At 34.1% G+C, this 25,446-nt stretch overlaps 1 protein-coding gene across 30 annotated transcripts in view; it reads right to left on the bottom strand.

The window, feature by feature from the left end:
* Nucleotides 1-25,446, bottom strand: part of TENT2 (terminal nucleotidyltransferase 2) — a 63,933-nt gene that overhangs the window by 3,134 nt on the left and 35,353 nt on the right. For all 30 annotated transcript variants that reach the window (XM_069597572.1, XM_069597582.1, XM_069597576.1 and 27 more), the window contains 5 exons: nucleotides 25,175-25,303; nucleotides 20,083-20,126; nucleotides 13,344-13,480; nucleotides 2,231-2,322; nucleotides 111-190 (listed from right to left, as the gene is read on the bottom strand). In XM_069597572.1, coding sequence (XP_069453673.1) covers nucleotides 111-190; nucleotides 2,231-2,322; nucleotides 13,344-13,480; nucleotides 20,083-20,126; nucleotides 25,175-25,303 — 482 coding nt within the window. The remainder of the gene's footprint in view (nucleotides 1-110; nucleotides 191-2,230; nucleotides 2,323-13,343; nucleotides 13,481-20,082; nucleotides 20,127-25,174; nucleotides 25,304-25,446) is intronic.

The raw sequence follows: 25,446 nt of genomic DNA, 5'->3' as shown, positions 1-25,446 counted from the left end.
CATATCACAGGAACCAGAGCTATTCTTTCCTATTACATACGTGTATTTTTTAATTTTCAAAGCACACTAGTGCACTAATGTTTCTAGAGTTAATCTGATGCATTATTTACCTTTAAAAACTGATCCTTGATCATATCAAACTTCTGTTTTTCATGCACAGCTCTTGCTGTATTTGTTCCATCAAAAGGTTCTACAATGTTAAATGCACATACAAACAAGATATTATTAAAATGAGAACTTCAGTTTTTTATTTGATTGAATTACATGAAACTGCCAATATTTTGACAGTTTCTGACCTACATAATAGCAACTGCATCTTCTTAGATTTATGCTTACAGAAAACAGTTTTATAATAGCTATGAACTATCAAAGTAGATACAATTAAAGTGAGATGTCTAAAATGAAGTAACCAGCACAGGTATTAAGTCTAAACCACAAAAATATTAAGTCTAAATCACAAAAGTAGGTAAGATTTCTGAAGAATTAGCGAGTCAGGAACCTACTGTGAAAAGAATAAATATAAGTTAAAGAATAAAGAGTTATCAAAAAGAATAAAAGCACTATACCAAGAGATACAGTGTCAAATACCACAGAAAAGTAATTTTAAATTTACCTTAAAAGACCACTGATTTGTCTAGTAGGAAAAAGGTCAATGCCTTTTAAGTAGAGGTTTAATACCACGAGGACGGCAGACAGTACAGAGAATTATGGTGTGACTAAATGGCTTTAAAAAGATGCAGTGAGAACGGTGACTTGTTGGCAATGAAACAGCAAGTGGTCAAGACAAGAGAACAGAAGAGGAAATCCCCCCTGCCCCCCGCTCAGGGCACATTTTTTTTTTTTAAGCTTGGTTCTATTTATTTATTTTTTTGAAATTTTCTGTGTGTTTCCAACATTACCTTCCATGTCTTCATCCTTACCCTACTCACCTTCACCCACAAAATAAGAGTAGTTCACATACAGATACAAACTGATTCTATTTAAGAGAACAAGGAAACTGAAGATAAAAGTGAGAAAGGGAGGATAACGAAAGGCGTTAGGAATGAAACGGGGGCTGAAATAATGCCAGCAGCAGGTTAAAACTAGAGTTTAAGAATTTTAGCACTAAAAAAGAGAAAAAAAAGTACAGAAAGATCCAGCAGGATCTACTTTGAGTCAGTAGGATCAAGTCAAGAGTATTTTTCAAAGATAAGAAGATCTATGTATGCTATAAAGTTGAGAGGGACTAAACAGAAAGAGAATAAAGTTGTTAGAATGAGGGGGAAGCCCTCAAAAAAGCGCAAATCTGACGGAGAGGTTAACTTTAGGTATGTCATATAATCTAATCAGGTCCATAATTTTTAAAATTCCTTTTTTTAATTGCTTGGAAAGGCTATTTCAAAAAAGAGTTTATTATTATCACTGTACTTCTTAGAACAGATAATGCCATATGTCAAACTATCAAATCACACAGTGCATAGCACTTTAAAACTGTATTTAATATTCACAAGAACCAGGTAACTAGAATAATATAAACACACTGTGCAATTTAGCAAACCAAACACCAAAGCAGGAGATTCAATTTCACATTTATAAACTCTTAAAATGTTGGATTATAATTCAAGATTAAAATATTTCAAATTTGATGTTTTCCTACAAATGCCAAATTTCAACCCTTTAATGCCTTTTCATCTCAAGATTTACAAATGTCATCAACGTGGAATCTGTGAGAACAGTATTGCCTCTTGAAGTCAGTTTCCACCAACCTAAAGAAGTATTCAACTACATGTAAATTAATTTTAGAGAACAGAATATCTCACAGCATTTAATTTTAAAAGGAAAATCAATCTATAGTCATAAAATCAAGCTCAAGCTTATATCAATTATCAATATTTAAGCATTAAAAAACTAATTTCATTTCAAAGAATCATCACATGAAGAAAGTATTTTCTTCCACCTACAACTCATGAAACTAAATTTCAGCCAACTACAAGCATGAGGGATGCATGTAGACTTCTCATGCATCTACATGAGCAGAAACATTTAACACCTAAATTTGTTTATTATTTCTTACAATGAAAGAAGTTTAAATCATGTTTTAAAAATTAAAATCTTATGATTAAAGACTTATAAACCACTTAGGATATAAATATATTACTTTTACATGAAATATAAGCTGAAATTATTCAAGTGCTTCTGTCAGTACTAGATAAGTTGGATGGTAAACAGAAAGTAGTTGTGGGAAAACTACCTTCTACACAGATGTATTTATTTCTCCATTCAATACCATCAGGCCTGGGAATGGCTTTGGCTTCACGAACTGAAATCATCTGACTATTCCAGCTGGAAAAAGAAAAACATTCATGTTGTTGTACAGCAGAAACTAACACAACATGGTAAAGCAATTATACTCCAACTTTGAAGAAAAGAAAAACATAAATCATATTAACTATTTTCTTAACTTCCCTTTTACTATTTTTATTATATCAATAGTTAGGCATACTCTGATTTTCTCATAGAACTGAAATCTGCATCAGCTCTCTGCAACTCAAGTATCATTTCCCCTTCTCTACTTCTTTTGTCTCCGTAACACTTAGATTTCTAATCATTTGCTTATGTATGTTATTTATTGTGTCTCCTCTAACTAGATGAAAGCTCCAAGATCCTGAGCTATTTATTTTTGTTTTTTTTTACTGTTCATTTAGTTGCTTAGTATCAACTAGGTACTCAATAAATATTTTTTGAATAAATAAAGTAATAAGAAAAATAATCTGTAAGTAAGCAAAAAACTGTTTCTTGTTAAACCCCAGTAAGAATTTTTTAAGAGAGGTAATCTTGTGTTGTTTTTGGTATCTTGTTCAGGTGTACCTCTACTGATATGATTTATGGTAGAAATTTTAGAAAAATGAATACTCTATGAAAACATACTGTTATTGTTGTGTATCAGATGTAGCTGTTTATAGTGACGTTTTAGTCAAGCAAAACAATTTTATCAGCATGCCTGAAGGTCGACTGTCCAGTCTTTAGTAAGGCCTAACCTTACACTGTTGTTTTTTTAATTTATAATTTTATATAACATTCCTTTTTTCAAAAAACATTTTAAAAATATATAACTACTCAGCTTGTATTCAAGAGAAAAATGAGTCTGGGGGAAGCTGGTATCTTTTTTTTTTTCAGTTGTTTTCAGCTTTTTCCATCATTCCAGTAGGAGGAAGACGATACTTTGGGACGTTCCAAATGCAACACTCATCCTACTCTTCCTCTATTTATTAGAGAATCCATAAGGATATAACCGTGGGTCCAACATGGCATTTGTTTCTGAAAACTGACCAATTTCTATGTTAAACATGCAAGAAAACACTGCATCTCGTGAAGTCTCATAATTGAAAATGATCCTCAAAGTATGACTATTTTTTCTTATTAAGAGTACAGTTTAGGAATAGCTTGCAAAGACAGCTTTAAGTTCTTTAAAAATATTTATGCTTTTTAAAAGTAAGTGGGCTGTGAAAAAGAAATACTTAGTATTGGTTACAGTAACATGCTGTAGGTCCTTAAATGTACAGCAGCTCCGTTAGTATGGACTTCAAACAGAAAAGAAGTACGACTCTACTGGTCCAAGTGTGTTTCCAAAATCTTCTTCAAGGTAACACCGTCAAGGGGAGAGTTCTATAACCACGTTGCCAAACCAAACAAGATTACAGCAGAATCACACTTTGTGCTACTTAACTTTATTCCATGTAAGACAACTTCCACTACTAAAAACGAACTTTTTCCTGAGACTCCTTGTTTCAAATGTCAACTTATAAGACAGGTGAATCTGCAGTAGAATTAATATTGAAAACATTATGTTAAAAAAAAAAAAAGAGGTGGACTAATTTTTTCCTGTCAGACAAGTTTAAAATACTGAAACACCACATCCTGCTGTTAAACTAAAACTTTTACTTCCTTAAATCAAAGAACTCTTATTAAACTCAACCCCGAATTTCTAAACTGGATCACAGAAACAGACGTGACACATTCATGTTCACTTTTTTATCCCTAACCAGATGTTATTTAATCTTCAACCTATAATCAGCCCAAATATTATTTAAATGACTGTATCATCTGAAGTACTTCACAGAGGGGAAAAAAGACTATTTGAATCACTATACTATTTAGACTGATTCAAACTACTGCATTTTTAAAGAACTTTTAAAAATATCTAAATTATTAAATATTTCAAATCATAAAACATGATAATAACTTTTATACAATTTTTAATCTTATAGGTGAATTTCAATGTAGAATTCAAATGGTAATTTGGAAATATTTTTCCTACACATTTCCTTCTTTAAAACAGGCTCTAAACTAAACCTTCTGTCATACCATATTTCTCTACTGTAACTTCCTTGCCATATGAAAAATCTGTTATTGTCACTCAATAATTAAAGAATAAAATAAGACAATCTATAAAAGAGTAATGTTTCAGGAAAAAAAAACACCAGATATTGGACTTAATTTAATCTACAACAGATTCAGTTCAGTTCAGTCACTCAGTCGTGTCCGACTCTTTGCAACCCCATGAACTGCAGCACGCCAGGCCTCCCTGTCCATCACCATCTCCTGGAGTTCACTCAGACTCATGTCCATCAAGTCGGTGATGCCATCCAGCCATCTCATCCTCTGCCGTCCCCTTCTCCTCCTGCCCCCAATCCCTCCCAGCATCAGAGTCTTTCCCAATGAGGCAACTCTTCCCATGAGGTGACCAAAGTATTGGAGTTTCAGCTTTAGCATCATTCCTTCCAAAGAAATCCCAGGGTTGATCGCCTTCAGAATGGACTCGTTGGATCTCCTTGCAGTCCAAGGGACTCTCAAGAGTCTTCTCCAACACCACAGTTCAAAACCATCAATTCTTCGGTGCTCAGCCTTCTTCACAGTCCAACTCTCACATCCATACATGACCACTGGAAAAACCATAGCCTTGACTAGATGGATCTTTGTTGGCAAGGTAATGTCTCTGCTTTTGAATATGCTGTCTAGGTTGGTCATAACTTTTCTTCCAAGGAGTAAGCGTCTTATAATTTCATGGCTGTAGTCACCATCTGCAGTGATTTTGGAGCCCCCAAAATAAAGTCTGACACTGTTTCCACTGTTTCCCCATCTATTTCCCATGAAGTGATGGGACCAGATCCCATGATCTTCGTTTTCTGAAGGTTGAACTTCAAGCCAACTTTTTCACTCTCCTCTTTCACTTTCAAGAGGCTTTTTAGTTCCTCTTCACTTTCTGCCATAAGGGTGGTGTCATCTGCATATCTGAGGTTATTGATATTTCTCCTGGCAATCTTGATTCCAGCTTGTGTTTCTTCCAGCCCAGCATTTCTCATGATGTACTCTGCATAGAAGTTAAATAAGCAGGGGGGCAATATACAACCTTGATGTACTCCTTTTCCTATTTGGAACCAGTCTGTTGTTCCATGTCCAGTTCTAACTGCTGCTTCCTGACCTGCATACAGATTTCTCAAGAGGCAGGTTAGGTGGTCTGGAATACGCATCTCTTTCAGAATTTTCCACAGTTGATTGTGATGCACACAGTCAAAGGCTTTGGCATAGTCAATAAAGCAGAAATAGATGTTTTTCTGGAACTCTCTTGCTTTTTCCATGATCCAGTGGATGTTGGCAATTTGATCTCTGGTTCCTCTGCCTTTTCTAAAACCAGCTTGAACATCAGGAAGTTTATGGTTCACGTATTGCTAAAGCCTGGCTTGGAGAATTTTGAGCATTACTTTACTAGCATGTGAGATGAGTGCAATTGTGCAGTAGTTGGAGCATTCTTTGGCATCGCCTTTCTTTGGAATTGGAATGAAAACTGACCTTTTCCAGTCCTGTGGCCACTGCTGAGTTTTCCAAATTTGCTGGCATATTGAGTGCAGCACTTTCACAGCATCATCTTTCAGGATTTGAAAGAGCTCAACTGGAATTCCATCACCTCCACTAGCTTTGTTCGTAGTGATGCTTTCTAAGGCCCACTTGACTTCACATTCCAGGATGTCTGGCTCTAGATGAGTGATCACACCATCATGATTATCTGGGTCGTGGAGATCTTTTTTGTACAGTTCTTCTGTGTATTCTTGCCACCTCTTAATATCTTCTGCTTCTGTTAGGTCCAGACCATTTCTGTCCTTTATTGAGCCCATGTTTGCATGAAATGTTCCCTTGGTATCTCTAATTTTCTTGAAGAGATCTCTAGTCTTTCCCATTCTGTTCCTTTCCTCTATTTCTCCGCATTGATCGCTGAGGAAGGCTTTCTTATCTCTTCTTGCTATTCTCTGGAACTCTGCATTCAGATGCTTATATCTTTCCTTTTCTCCTTTGCTTTTTGCTTCCCTTCTTTTCACAGCTATTTGTAAGGCCTCCCCAGACAGCCATTTTGCTTTTTTGCATTTCTTTTCCATGGGGATGGTCTTGATCCCTGTCTCCTGTACAATGTCATGAACCTCATTCCATAGTTCATCAGGCACTCTATCTATCAGATCTAGGCCCTTAAATCTATTTCTCACTTCCACTGTATAATCATAAGGGATTTTTATTGGTAAGATATTGGCTTTTTTCATCAGTAATGGTAATGGACTGGTACTCATTTTTTTGTGACAAAGTTATTTTGAGACAACTGATTAAATTGGAAATGTAGTCTTCAACAACATTACAAAGAAAAATTCAAGTATAGCAAAGATAAAATGATGGGTCTCATACCACATGGCTGCATATATGCTAAAATTAGTCAAATTAAGTTAAAAAAATGGTATTTTTTTGGTCTTAGTAATTACTAAGGGCTGAGAAGCAAACACTTTGTTAAGGATTTCAAATCTTATACACAGAAAAAACTTGAATCCTAGAGTTCTGTTTTGACTGGCTTTTCTTCTGCCTGACCCTTTAAATGCTGGTATTGAGACTTTGCCTTTTTCAATCTTCTTCAAATGCTAGACCACCCATCCCGGGCTGGGCTTCAGTACTCTGATGTTTCTTTTCCTAAGTCTTTTTCTCCAGCTACTAAGCCCCAGACCAAAATTTACAACAAGATGTCCTGCAGACAACACTGTGCCCACATTTTCAGGACTGAATATACCCTGTGCACGGTCAACTATTAAAATCCCTCCCTTGCACATCCCTCAACTCTCTTACCTGCTCTTGCAGCACTGAACAACTATAACTAAATCTTTATTCCAATCCTTTCCCAAGGAGTGAAACAGGACTGGAGGAAAAAAATATGCAACCACGTTGACCTTTGAATTTATGATCACTTTAAATTCATGATGACTTAGCTCAAAAGAATCCTAAATGCTACTACGCAGCAGTCATCCTGTATTTCCATGGTTCACTCACTCCTTCACTCTCCTACATAACAATTCATACCTTGTTCTCACTTCTCAAATCTCCTCCCTCACACTCATTCCCCGCTGACGTCCATGCTTCATTTCACTAAAAAAGTAAAGCAGTCAAAAGATAGTATCTATGGGTTCCCAGCACATCAGTCCACACTTGCCTGTACATAACTTTCCATTTCTATAATGAATCGTCAGTGCTTTTACTCCATTTGTGGGATAGATTCCAATTCTTCTCTATTCAACAAGAAGACTGTTCAACAATTTACTTCAACTTGGACTCCCCTGGTGGCACAGCGGATAAGAATCCACCTGCCAATGCATGGGACATGAGTTTGAGTCGTGGTCCAGGAAGATCTCACATGCTGTGGAACAACTAAGCCCTAGTACCACAACTACTGAGTCCATGTGCTGCAACTTCTGAAGCCTGCACCTGAAGTCTGAGCACCACAATGAAGAGTAGCCCCCACTCACAAGAGAAAGCCCACACAAAGCAACCAAGACCCAATGCAGTCATAAACAAAACTCTTTTTTAAAATTTACAACTTTTGTGGTATCACCAATTTTACCATCAACACGGGTTACTTCTCCTTTCTAAAAACAAATACTCAACTCCACTTAATCCTTCAATTTCTACCCTATTGTTTCTGCTCCCTTTACAAGTATGTAAATCCCCCTAGAGAATTCGCTACACCACCTGTATCTAAATCCTCCCCTCCCTTTCTCTCTTTCGCTCACACCAATAAGGCTTTTTGTCCATACTGTTACACTAAGACTGCTCCTGCCAAGGGTCCAGTAGCGTCCACATTGACCAATGTGCTTCAGTGGTTTTAGTTCTCATTTTGTACTTGATCAATCAAAAATGCAACACAAATAATCACTCCTTCCTCCTCAAATGTTTTCCCCCCTTTGATTCCAAAACACAACATTCTATTGGCTTCCCTCCTTTCTCAATGAGTCTTCCTTTTTAGACTACCACACTACATATTAGTTCCTTCTCATACCTACATCTCATTTTTAGTTCATCTTTGTATTATGATACTTTTCAAATGGAAAAATGAAAAGCATATAGGGAAAAGAATTGGGGGAAGGGATAGTTAGGGAGTCTGGGATGGACATGTACACACTGCTATATATAAAATGGATAACCAACAAGGACCTACTGTATAGCAGATGGAACTCAGCTCAATGTTACGTGGCAGCCTGGATGGGAGGGGAATTTGGGGAAGAGTGGATACATGTATATGTATGGTTGAGACACTTCATTATCCACCTGAATCTATTACAGCATTGTTTGTTAATTGGCTATACCCCAAAACAAAATAAAATGTTTTTAAAAAACAAAAAAACAGAAAACAGCAAAATTCTGTAAAGCAATTATCCCTCAACAAAAAATAAATAAATTTTTAAAAAATGAAAAAACATAGAACTCAAAAGCAATTCAACAGCTGTTAGTACTCTGCCACATTTGCTGGTGTGTATACCTATACATGTATATTCTGAACTAAACCATTTATTAAGCTCTAGCAGAGAGAAACTTCTTTTCTTAATCCTTTGGCATATACCTAAAGAATAAGGCCATTCTCCTTTGTAACATTAGCAGCATTAAGACATTAATGTAACTCAAATGCCTTTTATAATTTCACCACCCCAATCAGACTGCAATCAAGCTTCATCCACTGTATTTGATTGTTCCATGTCTTTAATCTGGAAATGTTCCCTCCACTTTTTTAAAACTCTGACTTTTTGAGAAATTAGGCCAGTTGTTTCACAGAATATCTACCTTCTAAATTCTCTCTCTCTCTCTTCACTGCATCACTTAAAACATTCATGTATCTTAACCTTATATACATATGTAAGACATCGGAGTATCTAAAGGTTTATTGATCTTTGGACCTTTTCTCTCTTCTATTTATAGTCCCTTGGTTTTCTCAAAAAGTTTTCTAGCTTTTACATCCCATCTACCAGATGAAAAACCCCTAAAACTGTGACCTCTCTTCTGCACTCTAGACTTACATATCCAACTCTCTACTTAAAATCTCTACTTGAATATTTTGTGGGTATCTCAATCTTAAAACATTAAAAATCAGTAATGTTTCTCCCTTGCTTTTTGGATTGCACGTAGGGGCATCTCCATACTTTGAGTTACTTAGGTCTCAAACTTTTATGTCATTCTTGGCTCTTCTCTTTCTCTTATGTCACATTAATCTGGTGCAAATTAAAACGTAAGCAAAATCTCACCACTTCATCCACTTCCGCTGCAACCACTTTTATCTAACTAAGTCACATGGTTTCTCTTAGATTACCAAAATACCTTCCTAAATAGTCTCCTTGCTTCCGCCTCTGGCTCCCTCTTCAGTTTACTTTCATCCAGCAACATGTTACAAACTAAATCAGATCAGATAATTTTTCTACTGAAACCCCTTCAGTGTTTTCCTACTTTGAGAGAAAAACTCAAAGTTATCAAAATTTATTACAAGACCCTACATGACATGGACTCCTGTAACTCTCTGACATCCTTAACACTCTGTTCCAGTCACACTGGTCTCTTCGCTGTTCCTTGAACACGGGCAAACCTCCACCTCAGGATCTTTGCAGTTGCTCTTCCTTCTGTTTAGAAAGGTCTTCTCCCATGTAGACATGTAACTCACAACTTCCTCTCCACTGGGTCTTTTTTTATAGGTCACCTTTTTGGTGAGAATATTCTCTCTCTATGTTAGGTATTAAATGGCAATACAGGTATTAAAACTGCAACAACTACGCACATCAAAATCTTTTTAAAAAATTTTTTCTCCACTTACCACCATCTAATATAGTATACATTTTATTTATTTATTGTCTGCCTCTCCATGACTCTCTCTACATAAACTCCATGAAGACAGTTTTAACTGCCACATCCCCAGTGAACAGAAAATAGCCTGGTGTAAAGTAAGCACTCAGTGATTTACTGATTAACTAAAATAAGGAATAAGTAAGAATAAGAAAGGAGATAGAAAAATTGGACTTTTCTATTTCCTTTTTTTTTAAAGTATGTATTTAAGTATATAAGTATGTACTTTTAATTCAACAGACTGACTAGCAGTAATGACGTGTGACTAGGCATCAAGAAAATAAAGGCAATTATTAAACAGATATCTTTTAAGGTTCCTAGAATCTCCAGTATCTATAAGTCTATAAGATATTTAAACCTTGAATTTTTCTTTTTCCTAAAATATGAGATTAAACTGATTGTATATTTATCCAGATTCCCTGAGCCATCTGACCCCCTTTCTCCTATATTGTCAGTTCCCCGCTTCTGGGTACATTTCTAGAAACTTGGCTTCATTTTCGTAATTTTCAGCAGCAAGGTTTAAGGAGCAAGCTGTGAGTGAAGTAGGTAAGAAAATCTTAGCAATTTTAAATGACTGTATTAAAATCTCTGCAAAATTTATACCATGTACTCTAGCATCCTTTCACAGGAACTTAATTCTTTGTCTTTCAGTAAAGGGAATTTTTTAACTGAGTATCTCAAACTTCAGAAGAAATCCTTACAAACCCTTCTAATGGCTGCCAGAATTCCTAGAACAGGCACCTAGTTCATTACCATGACTACACTCTTGGCTATGCTCCCTATCGTCAAATTCCTGAAAATATCTGGTATGAAACGACAATGCACTACCTGATCAAACAGGAGGTGAACAGGTCACCTGAATCATGCATCGTAATAACAAGTGTATCTAAAAGCTCAAAACCTCTCTCCAAGCACCAGCATGCTAGGGCCACACCACACCACACAGCAAGCTCAAAGCGAACTAACACACAAATCTGAACGGCTATCATTCTGTTTCAGTCATTTCACTTGAAATGCAGGTGATTTTCAAGGCATTTCCCTAGATGTTCTAATCCTAAATGCAACATGGCAGAAAAAATACCTTTTGTCTATAAATCTCTTCCCTCTCTACAAACTTTCCCCAATATCTAATTAACATGACACCATAGATATGCTGATGCAGTCTAACAATTAAGCATGTGGCTTTGGAGTCACTGGAATCTGAGTCTTGTTTCTCTGGTTATCTAACTGTATCATCAGAGGACAAAGTTCACAAATTCCCAAAGCTTGAAAGGGAGTTACTATGAGGATTAAATGAGATAATACATGGGAATCACTCAGCATACTGCAGGGCACTAGGTAAACATTCATGAAACATTAGCTATTATCATTGCAACATCTTAAAAAAGTCTTAACTTCAGAATGATCTTCTCTTATGTCCCATATAGACTTAAATCTTTCCTCTATATTATCGAAGGCTCCTCTTTCCTTTATATTTTTGCTGCCTAGACTTATATTCAGGTCCTAATCATTTTTAACCTGAATTATTAAAACTTCATTCTTATTGAACTACTTTCCTTTAGCACTTTTCTTACTCCTTTTGTTAACCTAATTCAGTAATTTTTAAGTCACCTTAAGGATCTTTGACTTACATCCATAATCTTTATCCTTCAAAATGATTCTATAACAAGTATTTTCCAAGTACCAATTATCTGGCACTGGGCAAGGTAATGGAGACACAAACAAAACAGTTGGAAGTGTATTTGAAGGAATTTAAAGACTACGTCTTCAGGCCCCATGTTTCATCTTATATGAGTCAGGTTTCTTCAAAACTACTGTATGACAGCAGACAGTATCAACATTTCAGTTAAGTATCATAGTCAAGAGAGTGAATTTCGCATTCAAAATTATCTGAAATATTCCCCTTACTACCTGTGAGATTTTTGACCAGTTTCCTTACCTCTCTGTATGTCCCACTGGTAAGACAGGCATAAAATAACACCAACTCATGTAAACTCAATGAGATAATGCAGATGATCTCCTTTGAACAGTTTTTCCCACCAAGTAATAGCAATTTATTACTCTTACTAGTATTGTTCCCTTCTCCAAACCTTTCCAAAACAGTATCCTATGGTTATTGTACTCTCCTCCTCTAATGTTTTAACCACTCCTAAATTCTCTCATTCCCTCCTTCAAGCTTTCCCAAACTGATCAGAAGAGTTGCACACAATTCCTAATTCCACTCTATCTGGACTAAGAACTCCTGTAAAAACTTCCAGTTATGGCCAGCCCGATCATACACTTTACTAGTTCATGTCCACATATCACTCTCACCAAAAGAGAAAAAAATGAGAAGTATTCTTTGATGTATATACCATACAAACACAACTATTTATCCAGATTATCTAGTATTAACTACATCTTTTTCCAAGTTTGTTTTAGCTTTTTTATTACAAATTTTAAGTTCCTATAAAATGTATATTCCAAATTATATAACATCTGCAAGGAGATCCAACCAGTCTACCCTAAAGGTGATCAGTCCTGGGTGTTCACTGGAGGGACTGATGGTTAAGCTGAAACTCCAATACTTTGGCCACCTGATGCAGAGAGCGGACTCATTTGAAAAGACCCTGATGCTGGGAAAGATTGAGGGCAGGAGGAGAACGGGATGATAGAGGATGACATGGCTGGATAGCATCACCGACTCAATGGACATGGGTTTGGGTGGACTCCGGGAGTTGGTGATGGACAGGGAGGCCTGGCGTGCTGCAGTTCATGGGGTCGCATAGAGCTGGACACGACTGAGCAACTGAACTGACACAGGACCAATACATTTATTCAGGTCTTACTATGTAAAGAGACAGCTAAATATAAAAGGGGATCACTACTGAAATCAATCGGTTGTGTCTGACTCTTTGCGACCCCATGGACTGCAGCCCACCAGATTCCTCCATCCATGGGATTCTCCAGGCAACAGTACTGGAGTGGGCTGCCATTTCCTTCTCCAGGGAATAGTAGGCTTACTAAACTATAATTTTTTTTATTAGCTTGAAACAGGATTATCATTAGGTATTACATTTTATAAACTATGCATTTCTGAACTAGTTTATAACAATGAAATTGATCAATACAGTTTCTGACCCAATTCGTAGCATTTACTTATAAAACAAATATACACAATTTGAAGTTTCACTTACTCAAATTCTGTAGCATAATACTTAAGAAAGCCCAGTAAGAGGTCCCCAAGGTTTGAGTCATTCTTTGAGAGGTAAGGAGGAACATTACATGGCGCTTGATGTACAAGGTGCAACTGTATAGAAGGACTGAAAGATTCCTATCAAAAAGAAAAGGGAAAATGTGTGAGGCCATTGAAAAACACAACCCCAAAAATCTTATAAATCCTAACATAGGGCTGTCTGGAGAAGAGAGAATTTTCTTTATGCTGGCAATTTGGAAATTTGAAGATTTTCTCCCAGTAAAGATTTCAACAATGTATGGACTAAGCCAGAAAGAACCTAAAAAACGAAGATATTCTAATCCTCAACTGAGGTATATCACTCAGTTAACCAAATGAATTCTCATGGTAGCAAAAGATTTTTTAACTCATAAATAAAACCTTACAGTACATACCAAGATTCCATCCAATAAATACAGATTTCTTTATAAATATATCTCAAGGTAAGAGCTTTTTCTAACTGCCACTTAAAATTTCTCACAAAGGTCATAAAAGTTTAAGAGATAAATAGTACTGACACTGATTTTAAGATTTTTTACAATTTTATTTCATTTTTGTATGTTACATTTTAGAGGGAATAGAAATAATGTTCAACACGAAATGAACTTGAAAAATAAATCAGCAAGCAATATTGAGCTATTCCCTTTTAGTACAATATTCATAAAGAAGGATATCATGTGCTTGTATTCCAGGCCCAAAGAAGTCACCTATTAGAAAGAACACCAATGAGTACTTATGGAATGCATTCATTTTCGCATCTGATCTTTCCCTTATTAGCAGCAAGTTATGGCTCTAAACTAAACTGAACTATAGAATTTCTCAAGTAATACATATCCATTATGTTAGAAAATACTTTTTCAGGTAATTTTCACAGTGCCCTCAAAAAAGGCTGATTTTAAGATTCTATATTCTATATTCTCCTTTGCCACCCAAGTAGAAACAGATTTAAAAACAAAACAACTAAACAAAAAGAAGAATTGGTTAACCAGACATGAGAATGACAAATGCATTCAGGTTCTCAACTACCCAACAGGCCAAACTTGGGTTTATGGATATTAACTGAATTAGTAAAATCTGAATAACCCCAGGAACATGGAGAAATAGCGTAGTGCACCTACGTAATGGTAGTCTCAAAATACATCAGTAAAAACAAGGGGCAAGAAAATAAAAACATCTCCTCCTGCCCCATTACCATAATTCTATCAATAATTTTAACTACCAAGAAGGGATTATCTTTCTGCCAGAAGAAAAATCTCCAACCACAATCCACAAAGATGGCATTCCTAAAGGTGGGACTTGTCTCACATGTCTAACAGATTTACTGTTACAGTCTATGACCCAAGTAGAAAGCCTAGGGGGAGTAGGCGACAAGCACTGACTCGCAGCAGCAGAAGGAAGAGCAGGCCTCTGACCTGACTTAGTCTTCCTCTTCTCTCACGTGTTAGGCATAAAATTGGGCTTCGGACTTTATTTAACAGTGTATAATTTAAATAATAGTCTCCAGCAAATTAAACAAAAAAGTATAAGTTCAAATGACAGGAAAAAGAAAAGTGGGTCACTGTTTAACAATTTCTGCTCTGAAAGCTTATTAATTTTGATTTCTAGCACTTAGCACAATAAACAGTCAATTTACAAAATGACGCTGAAACAGAGCAGCCATTTTCTCACCTGAAGTTTAAAACTCTGAACCTCCTTTAAAATTTCTATTTTTTTCAGTAACTTAAAGAAAGACATCAGTAATTGTGAGATTAAAACTATAGAGTTATAAGACCTATTGTATTAAAATGCTGAAAGACCCTGGTCAGTGTTCTCTTAGCGCCACTGTTCTTTTTCAAGATCATATATAAAAAGGGTCGTATCATACCTACTGAGGGAGAACTAAAGGAGAAATGCAAACAAACAAACAAACAAACAAACAAACAAATAGGCTCCAATTAAAAGAAGCTACAAGTAAAAAGGAATTCTATTTAACCTTAAGTAATCCCCATTTTTGGTAATCATTCATATTACAGAAAGATTTTCTGCTTTAAGAATAACTTCATCCAAGTTATTTCTTTAAAAGGAGCTCCCCAACTGCATTTACGTATTGAAATAGAGTATGTTACTTCAGCTAGGGTGAAGGTGGGCAAAGTTCAAGCTAACGCATTAGAAAGCACAGAAAGAGTAATCAAAAAGCCAAAGAAATGCAAGCACCCTTTAACACTACAATCTAAATCCACAGGAAAACAGTTTAACCAATGCAATATAACACCTGTTTCTTACAGCACTGTTTCCCTTTGGATTATCGATATTTCCTGGTTTAATTTTTTTAACACAGAAAATATATTTATTATTTTTTAAGGTTCTGTCTTATTCTGGGCTTCTGATACCCAAATATGCAATGACTTAATTCCTAAAAACATTTTCCAAATGATATTTAAATGCTGAAGATACGTATCTTCCATTTCTCTTCACAATACCAAAGTAAGAAAAATTTAAATAAGTAATCTCTTGAAAAACATCTGAAAAGTCTGTTTCTGTCCATACAACTGCCTAAGAAAAACACCTTTTGCCAGACTCCATCACTTTTTGAGGCTGCGTCATAATCTTCCAAGTCCAAAATGTGGGCAATTAGGCACTTTCTGGACTACATTAAACCGGGTTAACTTGTTTACTTGGTAACTGTTCTTTAAAGAAACGTATAGCTTAAATGAAAGATGACTGTTTTCCATCTCTAAGCAAAGAAATATAAGCTGTACAATCTTCTAAGAATATGAATTACTGAAGCCTAGAAAGAAATGTTGAAGATCTCAAAGAAAAGGATAACTGATACAGAGCATTTAAGTGGAGTTATACGTGAATAGAAAAAGAACTAAATGATACACTGAAGTTCTACCAAGATTTAACTATACGCAGATTATCACTAATCTAGTGATGTATATTAAAGATTGATAATTAAATTTCGTTTAAACTTTATCTGATATGAGATCTTCCAGCTTTTGAAAGGAGTTAAAGTATTTAACACAAAATAGAAGTACTATTATGAAGTGGTGAGGAGCCTGAGTTCTAGAGTCAGGCCTAGGTATGAAACCTTGTTGTTCCATTAGCTACATGAACTTAACCATGATACCAAGCTTTCCAAAGGTTAAGCTCCTTCATCCATAATACAAGGAAAATACCATTCACAGGGCTGTTTATACAAATTATATGATACAATGTATATGGAAAGAGAAGTAACAATAGTATTACCAACTTATTAATTATTCAGTATATGCCAGGCATCATCATTATTTTAACTGCACATCTACAATAACACACTATGGTTACCTCCAGCAACTTTCAATATATTAATTTGGAATTAACTTTGGTTTTTGAAAATAGGAAGATATCACTAGGGAAGGAAACAAATATAAGTTGTCTTGATAAATCTACTTGGCGTAAGTGAGGTAAATCTCATAAAATGCTTACGTTAAAATTAAAATCCCTTCATATACTTAATCTGAGTTTATATATTTAAACTTCTCAACTTCATTTAACTCAATAGTAAACACTCTGTCCTCTATCACTGATGTTGCTTTTTTAAGTCAATAATTAAGAATAATAATCAATAATGCTATATATCGTGATATAGTTTTCAAAGATAAAGGATGTCTGTTTTATCCTTTTCTTTCATAATTGACTATCACAACTGAATTGAAATATTACACTAACTTTTTAATTAATATTTTCTAAATTTTGAAAAAAACATGAAAACGACAAAAAATAATATATTGAACAATATATTTTTAATCCTATTTTAATTATATCAGAGAAGCTCAAAATTTAAAACGTTCTTCCCTTGTAAAGTAATAGGAACGTTTTTCTGTCACTGTAAAGTTTTTTTAATTATTCTCAAACTACAAGCTGAAATTTTGTTGTATCAGCTTTTCTTAAAGGAAGGTATACAAATACATCTGTATAGGAACAATTAGACAATAAATAAATAAAATGTTGTAAGCAACACAAATTGACTACTACTATCATTCTGCCTTTCCCCAGGCAGCATAGTATAAAGGAAAAAAAAACAACAACAGTTCTTGCATTCATAATTTGTGACTAAACAGCTTGGATCAATCATCTAACCTTTCTAAGGAGAATACTTTATATTTGCTTAGGACTGAAGATATTGTATATAAAGGTTGTATGTCCTGATATAAATAAGTGGAAGTGAAAGTCGCTCAGTCGTGTCTGATTCTTTGTAACCCCATGGACTATATACAGTACATACAATTCTCCAGGTCAGAATATTGGAGTGGGTAGCCTTTCCCTTCTCCAGGGGATCTTCCCAAGCCAGGGATCGAACCCAGGTCTCTCACATTACAGACAGATTCTTTACCAGCTGAGCCACAAGGGAAGCCCTCTGATATAAAATAAATAATAAATAAATGATAGTGACTACTAGTAATAAGAAACAAGCTAATTTAATTGCTCCATCAGATGGACCAACGAAAAAAATTCTCCACTGATTGGCTTACAGGTTTCATACAATACAAAAAACCCGCGGAGCGCAAGAGTGGGTATTAAGTCCTTATCCATGTAAGTATCAATCTTATAGTATAGGTAATGTGGCTTAAATATTTGGGACAATGTAACCACACATGAAAGCAAGTTAAGATATTCTTAAGTCTAGCAAGGCTTGCTATTAATACTTTGCAAAGCCTTGGAGCTGGGCTAGTATGAAATCTATTTCCCAGTTACAGGTGTAGAAATAAGATTATTAGCGAAACAGGGTGGAGAATATAGGTTTAGAGGTAGTGCATGTGAACAGAAATCAAGATCCAGTGATGGGAGAAAGCTAGGTGATTAGAAAAATGAAACACAGAAATAAAAATGAGGCTCTTTAAACCAGAATATACTAGTAAGAATTTGAGTATCTTATCATAAAAGTAATGCTTCTGTTTCTCAGCATAATGCTATTAAACTGAAACTTAATCAGCATTTATATTAGTAAAAAGAGTTCTAGGTAGCACAGCATTTTAAGTAAGATTTCCACAGAAGCATCTTTCAAAACACAATAATAGATTCTTCAAAGGATAAGTTAAAACTATTAAATCCTGTGTATACTGAACAATATATGCAGCTCTTGCTACACTGAAACCTAGGTGTTTAAAGAACAATAAAGTTGGGACAATAATGAAATAGGAAACACCCAGTCATTATCTTTGACTTTTCAGTATGAACTAAAAAATTAATAATTTATAGAGGGAAGAAAACGTGCAAGAATAGGTCCAAAAGTTCACGTTACTTACATTTCTACACTTTCTGAAGTCTTCTTTGTCATACTACTTTAAAAAAGCATAAATACTGATACCCAGGTATACTATACATGCATTATAACAGTTCTTCATAGCAGAAATTTATTTTTAAAAGGAGGAAGATGAGACAGATCCCCGAAGGTTCTTCTTGTTAAATGGTCTCTTCTCATAGATGACCCCTCCATGAACTGAGAGGCCCCCACTGCAGCAAGACTCTATTTACAGTGAACCAGTATTATCCAGCGCCTCACACGTGAGCATTACAAGAATAACTGATGTTCAAAAACAAGAACACCACTTCTCAATCATCAAAGATTATGTTACATTTAATTTAGATTCTATGTCAATATATTTTTTATATTTTCTCATACATATAAAATATGTTCTTTGAAAAACTTTGATCACTCAACAGCGATGTTACGTTTCCTACACAACATGACTAGTAAGTTTAGAAAACTATTCTTAAAAGTTTATGAATTAACAGGTAAAAAATGTGGTTTTAAAAGGCTGGTTAAACATTCTACGCAAGCAGCTTAAATATTATTTCCAAAAAACCAGGAACAAGAATGACTATGGAGGAAAACAGAAATGGTAAGACTTATATAAATAAAACAAAGAAACAATGAAATCTGGAAAAAAAAAAGAACATTAAAACTAGAAAAGAAAAAAAATATTCATATAGATTATTAATATGTACGTTACCTAGGTTTCTCTAAACTCAAACTGAGTATATATTAAACTTTTTCTAGTAGGCACACTTCATTTCTTGAGGGTTTCTAATTAACTTCACCAGGATTCTTAATAATGTACACACAAGGACAGTGTACGTTACCTCTTAGAATGTTACTTGATAAGAGCAGATGAAACATTAAAAAGTTATCCAATTGTTCAACTTCTTAGCACACACGGAATTCTATCATCTCAACTTGCTTTGTTTGTAGCAATGGTCCTTAAGGCTCACCTGACTTCACATTCCAGTATGTCTGGCTCTAGGTGAAATTTTTTCCCCTGATTTCAAATTACACGTATGTTAGGCTGTAAAACTTCTGAGCTACTAAGGAAATGTTCTAAAATTATATTTTAAAGTAACATGAAAAAGCTGGTATGAGTTCAAATGTGCTTTCACCAACTAAGTATATTTAATTCCCATTAATGATAATCATGAGTGTTATACAAAAAGTTTCATCATTAACATAAAGGACAAGACTGTCTGCTAATAATCAAATGAAATAGCAGAGACTTTCAAAAAATTATATGAAACATTTTTAACATTCTAGTGGTCAATGTTTACCTCAGCCTATGTAGAAAATATTATCATAACTTAGAAGGTAACTATTTCTATTTTTATATTCACAATAATATTGCACATAATAGTTCCACATATACTTGTCATAACAGGTATTATAATAATTTATAAGAAACACTTACTGGGTAAATTTTTTGGATGGATGGAAGGATGGGTTCAGGTAAGGCTATAAAAAGAAAAAGTTTAAAGCTGCTGTGATTCACGTATTTACAAAGCAATAATTTGTCAGCTACCCCCAGGTAAAAGACTATATGGGTTTATGTTAAAATTCAACAGTTTTCACATATTTTGTGAAATTAACTCTGATCCCTAAAAACTAAAATTCAAAATATATCAAAGTTGACATTTTAAGGTCTATTAATAAGTTATGTATGCTTCTATGTAAAACAATGTTCCTTACATGGTTTTAGAAAAATAGATCATCAATAAATGGACACACATTTGGTCCAACATTAGACACACACACAAAATAAGCAAGACAAGGATTGTGCTACAGATATTAAACAGACATTGTTAAGATGGTTTTAACTATCAAAAAAAAAACTTTGAAAGTACAGTCCAATGGCACTACATCGTAAGAATAACAGTTCTATCCTGTTTATTATTTAATTTCTTCTAACAATAATATCAAAATTGAGATAGTTTTAGAAAATTGATCTATTGAGGAAAAAACTGAAAAAAATCTTCAGCTTCATTTATATATTTTAAAAAAGAAAACCTCAGCAAAGTTTAGAAATCTAAATCAGGAGATCTGTACCAATCCACTATAAATTAAAATTTTATACAAAAGAATCACTATCTTCATATGTCACTGTATTTTTTAACTGCCATTCTTCACCCTTCAATAGCTTTCCCCAAATCCAACTTCATTAAATGCATTAACTGTAATTTCACATCATTATAATGGAATAACACGAAAGGCAAAGTGCTTAACACTTACAATATAAGACTGTCTTGAATATGGTAAGATACAAATAATACATTTATAAGATTTCTTTAAGATTAAAGACCAATACAATACTCCATAGTAAACTATGTGCTTACGAATTATAAATACATTATATATACAGCTGACCCTTTAAGAATTCAGGGGTTAGGGGTGCCAACCCCTATACAGTTGAAAATCTGCATATAACTTTATAGTTGGCTCTCCATATCCGAGGTTTTAAATCTACAGATTCAACCAACTATAGATCATGTAATAAATACTGTGCTCTCTCTCTCTCTCTCTCTCTATATATATATATATAAATCTGTAAGTAGACCCGCACAATTCAAACCTATGCTGTTCAAGGGTCAACAATAATCAAATAAATTCAGTAACAAAGAATCATTAATTCACTTTTAACCTGCTGTTTAGCAAAAATCTTTAAATAAGTACTGGAATACATTAATGAACACAAAATCAACCATTATGATCAATTTACATGGTCCCCAACTATGATTATAAATGTATAAATTTTTACCACATAGTACAAAGTAGGATGCTTTATTTAAATATCTTTTCTGTATCACACTTCACACCCAAGTTGAAAATTAGAACAAAATAATAAATAAAATAAAATTAGAATAAATTTCCATGATAGTATGGAACGTTCACAATATATGACTAAGAATATTAGGGGAAAAAAACTCACTCATTACTTACCAGAATCACCCTCAGGAAGTAAGGCTACATATTTTCTTTCCCTAAAGGCATTCAAATGCTCAAATTCTAGAAGACCCTACAAATAAACTCAAGCCCCAGTCACTTAATCTTAAAAGTCTCTGTATTTGTCTAACATTTTAATAGCATTTTAATAATTTTCATTATAACACAGACGTCAAATTGAAAACTCTTACTAGAAATTAGTTTAAGTCTAGAAATCTAAATTCTATACCCACTGAACACTCCCAGTAAAATAAAAGACTGTAGAAAATTTTTTAAAAATATTATCTCATTCTAGCGACAGAATCATAACTAGAATGCTAGGAGAGAAAAATACACACAAACCACTGGAAGAGGGTCTTTCAATAGATAAAGAGTCTTCAGAACTAAGCAATGTGGAAGTTTTTGAGGGCAGGGTTATTGTTCAATAAATCCTTGCCTTAAAGATATAAAAATACTAGTCATTAGAGAAGCACTTAATGTACTCTGGCAATTATTTATCAATGCTATCCTGATAGTAACCTCGAAACATTTAGTAGTTTTTCCAAATATTTTACTCCAAAGCAATATAGATTCTGGAAGAATCTCTGTAACATCTATTATGACATCTATTTTGAAGTCATAATATTTTGCTCTCTCAAAAGCAAAATAAGACAAGTTTATTATTAAAAGATATGATCAATAGATAATACCTTGAACAGATTAATCTATACAATTTTACTTTGCCTGTATTTAGAATGAGAGCTTTCTTGTCGGGCCTTCACTAATTTATACACATTCACGTTCCATGCTAATTCAACAAAGATTACACTAATTAAAAGAAAAAAAGCAGATCCTCAACAACACTAAACAACCACTAATTTTGAAAATGCAAGAACAATTTTAAAATGCCCAAAGATAGATCTATACCTGGTAACATGGTAAACAGTCCACGACTATTCATTCACTCATATTACTGTTTCTAACCAATTGACACTTTCGCCTTTACTATTAACTCTTAATATTAGATTGCTAGTAAACTCTCTTCTCAATGAGTTTTCCCCTCATGCTTTCATGAGTCACATTTTCAAGCATACGTAGTTTGTAACTGGGGCTTCCCAGGTGGCTCAGACAATAAAGAATCTGCCTGCAATGCAGGAGATCCAGATTCTATCCCTTGGTTTGGGAAGATCCTCTAGAATAGGGAATGGCTATCCACTCCAGTATTCTTGCCAAATTCCACAGACAGAGGAGCTTGGCATGCTACAGTCCTGATTGTTGAAATTTGTGCTAGGAAATGCATTAGTTAACTTTTTCAACCTTTCTACATAGAGGACCCATTTCCTTTCTCTGTTCATGGCAGAAAAGACATTAAAGCATTTAAAGTAAAGTGAAACTTAAGGGTCATCTAATCTAACTATTAGTGTTACAGATGAATATTAAGGCCAGCGAGGTAGAATTACTTGGCCAAAATCACAAAAATTAGTTAACTGTGGCAGAGCTAGAACTGCTCAATACACCTGAAGACTCTTGCATGACAAGAAAAGCAATTACTTATTTCAGTCTCTCTAATTTCTTCTAGGGAGGAAGGGGCTAAATCTGCCAAAGTACAGAATTACACAGTATGTCTGGGTAGCTGATGTCTTTTAACAAATACCTAGAAATGGCTGATTAGAGTGCCATAAATTACTAATCACCTTAGTAAATAAGACCACTTTGTCAAGAATAAAATATATTTAACAAAATCTAAACCAAATTTTAACATGATTTTATTACACTGGTAAAATACTAATATTTGAATGTCTTTTTTTTTGGCCAAGTTGCACAGCATGAAGGATCTTAGTTTCCCAATCAGTTATGGAACCCAGGTCCTCTGCAGCAGAAGTGTGGAGTCTTAACCACTGGACCACCAGGGAAGTCCCACTAATATCTGAATTATTGCTTACAAAACCTCCATGGGGCCTCTGTGATTAAAGTACATTTCCTAAAAAAGCAATCAAATTAAAATTTCTAATGTAACCCAAAAGAATGGAGGGACAGGGCACATATTGTGAATGTTAGTGCAGGTTGTATGTTTTAGTCAAATCTAATGTTTAAACCACAACTAAACTAAAAAATGAATAGATACTAGGTGCTAACACATAAGTGTTAACCATATTATTCTTCATATATTTTATAAAATAATTATTTCTAAACAATTCCATTTTTCATGAAAGTAAACTGCAATCCACAAAAGAACTTAAGGGGCATCAGAGTTCACTATAAAAGCATCAAAGGTAATATGTTTCACACTGAACTATAAAATTGAACAAAACTAACTAGTGATATGTATAGTAGCATCTAAAACAGCCAACATCATGTTTCAAATCGCTTTGGAGTGGCAAATCAATCATTAAACTAGGATATATCCAAGACTGTTCAGCAACAAAAATATTATAATTAGCTTGAAATAGCTAAAAGAATATCCAACCTTTCTGATCATCACTGAATCACAAAATTTTGGCCCATTTAAACTATTTTACGTCTCTCAGAATCTGAAAAAAATTCATTTGATTTCATTGTTCAGCTAAAAATATACTTACTTAATATATATTATAAAATATCTATAAGTAAAGTAATATATAAAGAAAATATATAGACTACTGTCTATAAATAACCCCAGATAAATTTCTGGCATATACCTTTTTAATATTTGTATACATATGAATATATACACATTCATAGCAACTATTTTTTGAATAAAATTGGTATTTTATTGTGCATGACAGCGTACCATGAGATTCCTATTTCAATAACTTTAAAACATGACTTTTAGTGTTCATATAAATTTAATATTAGGATATATCATAATTAATTTAACCATTAAATTAATGGTTTTTTAAATAATCAAATTATTTTTAATCTTTTATTATTTCAACAAATACCATGAAAATAGCCTTATATAAATTCATATAAACATCCCTCATTATTTATCTGAGGATAAATTTCTAGATATGAAATCACTGAGTGAAAGGGTATAAACACAAATATTATTACAGCACTGCTTTCTAAACTGTGAAACATTAAGCCAGAACACATCACAGCCTAGACATACGACTGGTAAATGGTCTTACGTTAACATCAAGTATTTCATCCAATCTCCATGACAGCACATAGAAATTAAAGTTCCTTTAAACCAACAAGAAAATCATTTTTTAAAAATGGGAAATAATTTAATTCCTGGCTCAAGTGAAAAATAAAAAGAACGTCATGAATGGTGCTTGAGTTTATTTTCACAGGCTTCTGAACATTCATCTGGCTTAAGACAATGGGTCCACAATAAAGTGGTGAAAGTTCTTTGAATACTAAAGAAAATATAGTAAATTGTCAAAATTTTAAAATACAGTGAAACTTCTTTATAATGTTTTCCAGGGGTAACATTACCTAAAACATTTGTTCAAAGCAGGAAAGTAGGAAGGTTTTTATGTGCCTTAGAAAAAACCTTTTAAAATGATATCTGAATATAAGATCAACAGGAAAGACACCATAATCAAGTTGAACTGCATTTCCATTTTAAAAATTATTTTTGAAAAACCCATAATACTTACTTTGTAAATAGTGCAAAACCATCAGTACAAGACTATAGCTGCTTAAAGTACCGCGACTGGCGTCATTTATATCATGGTGACTGGCCCACTTCTTAATCACCAGTACTAACGGACGAACTCGATTTTCAACTGAAAGTAAAATTAAAACTTAAAAATGGTAAAAAGACATTTCTCCTTTCAAGTTTCTTTGAAAGTTTACATTATTTCCCAACTCCATGCCAATAGAAAGAGCAATCCCTCCTGTGATTAAACATTTTGCTTGCCATAAATGT

This window comes from Ovis canadensis, chromosome 7 (assembly GCF_042477335.2).
Source record: "Ovis canadensis isolate MfBH-ARS-UI-01 breed Bighorn chromosome 7, ARS-UI_OviCan_v2, whole genome shotgun sequence".
NCBI lineage: Eukaryota > Metazoa > Chordata > Mammalia > Artiodactyla > Bovidae > Ovis > Ovis canadensis.
This window is presented reverse-complemented; position numbering and strand designations above follow the sequence as displayed.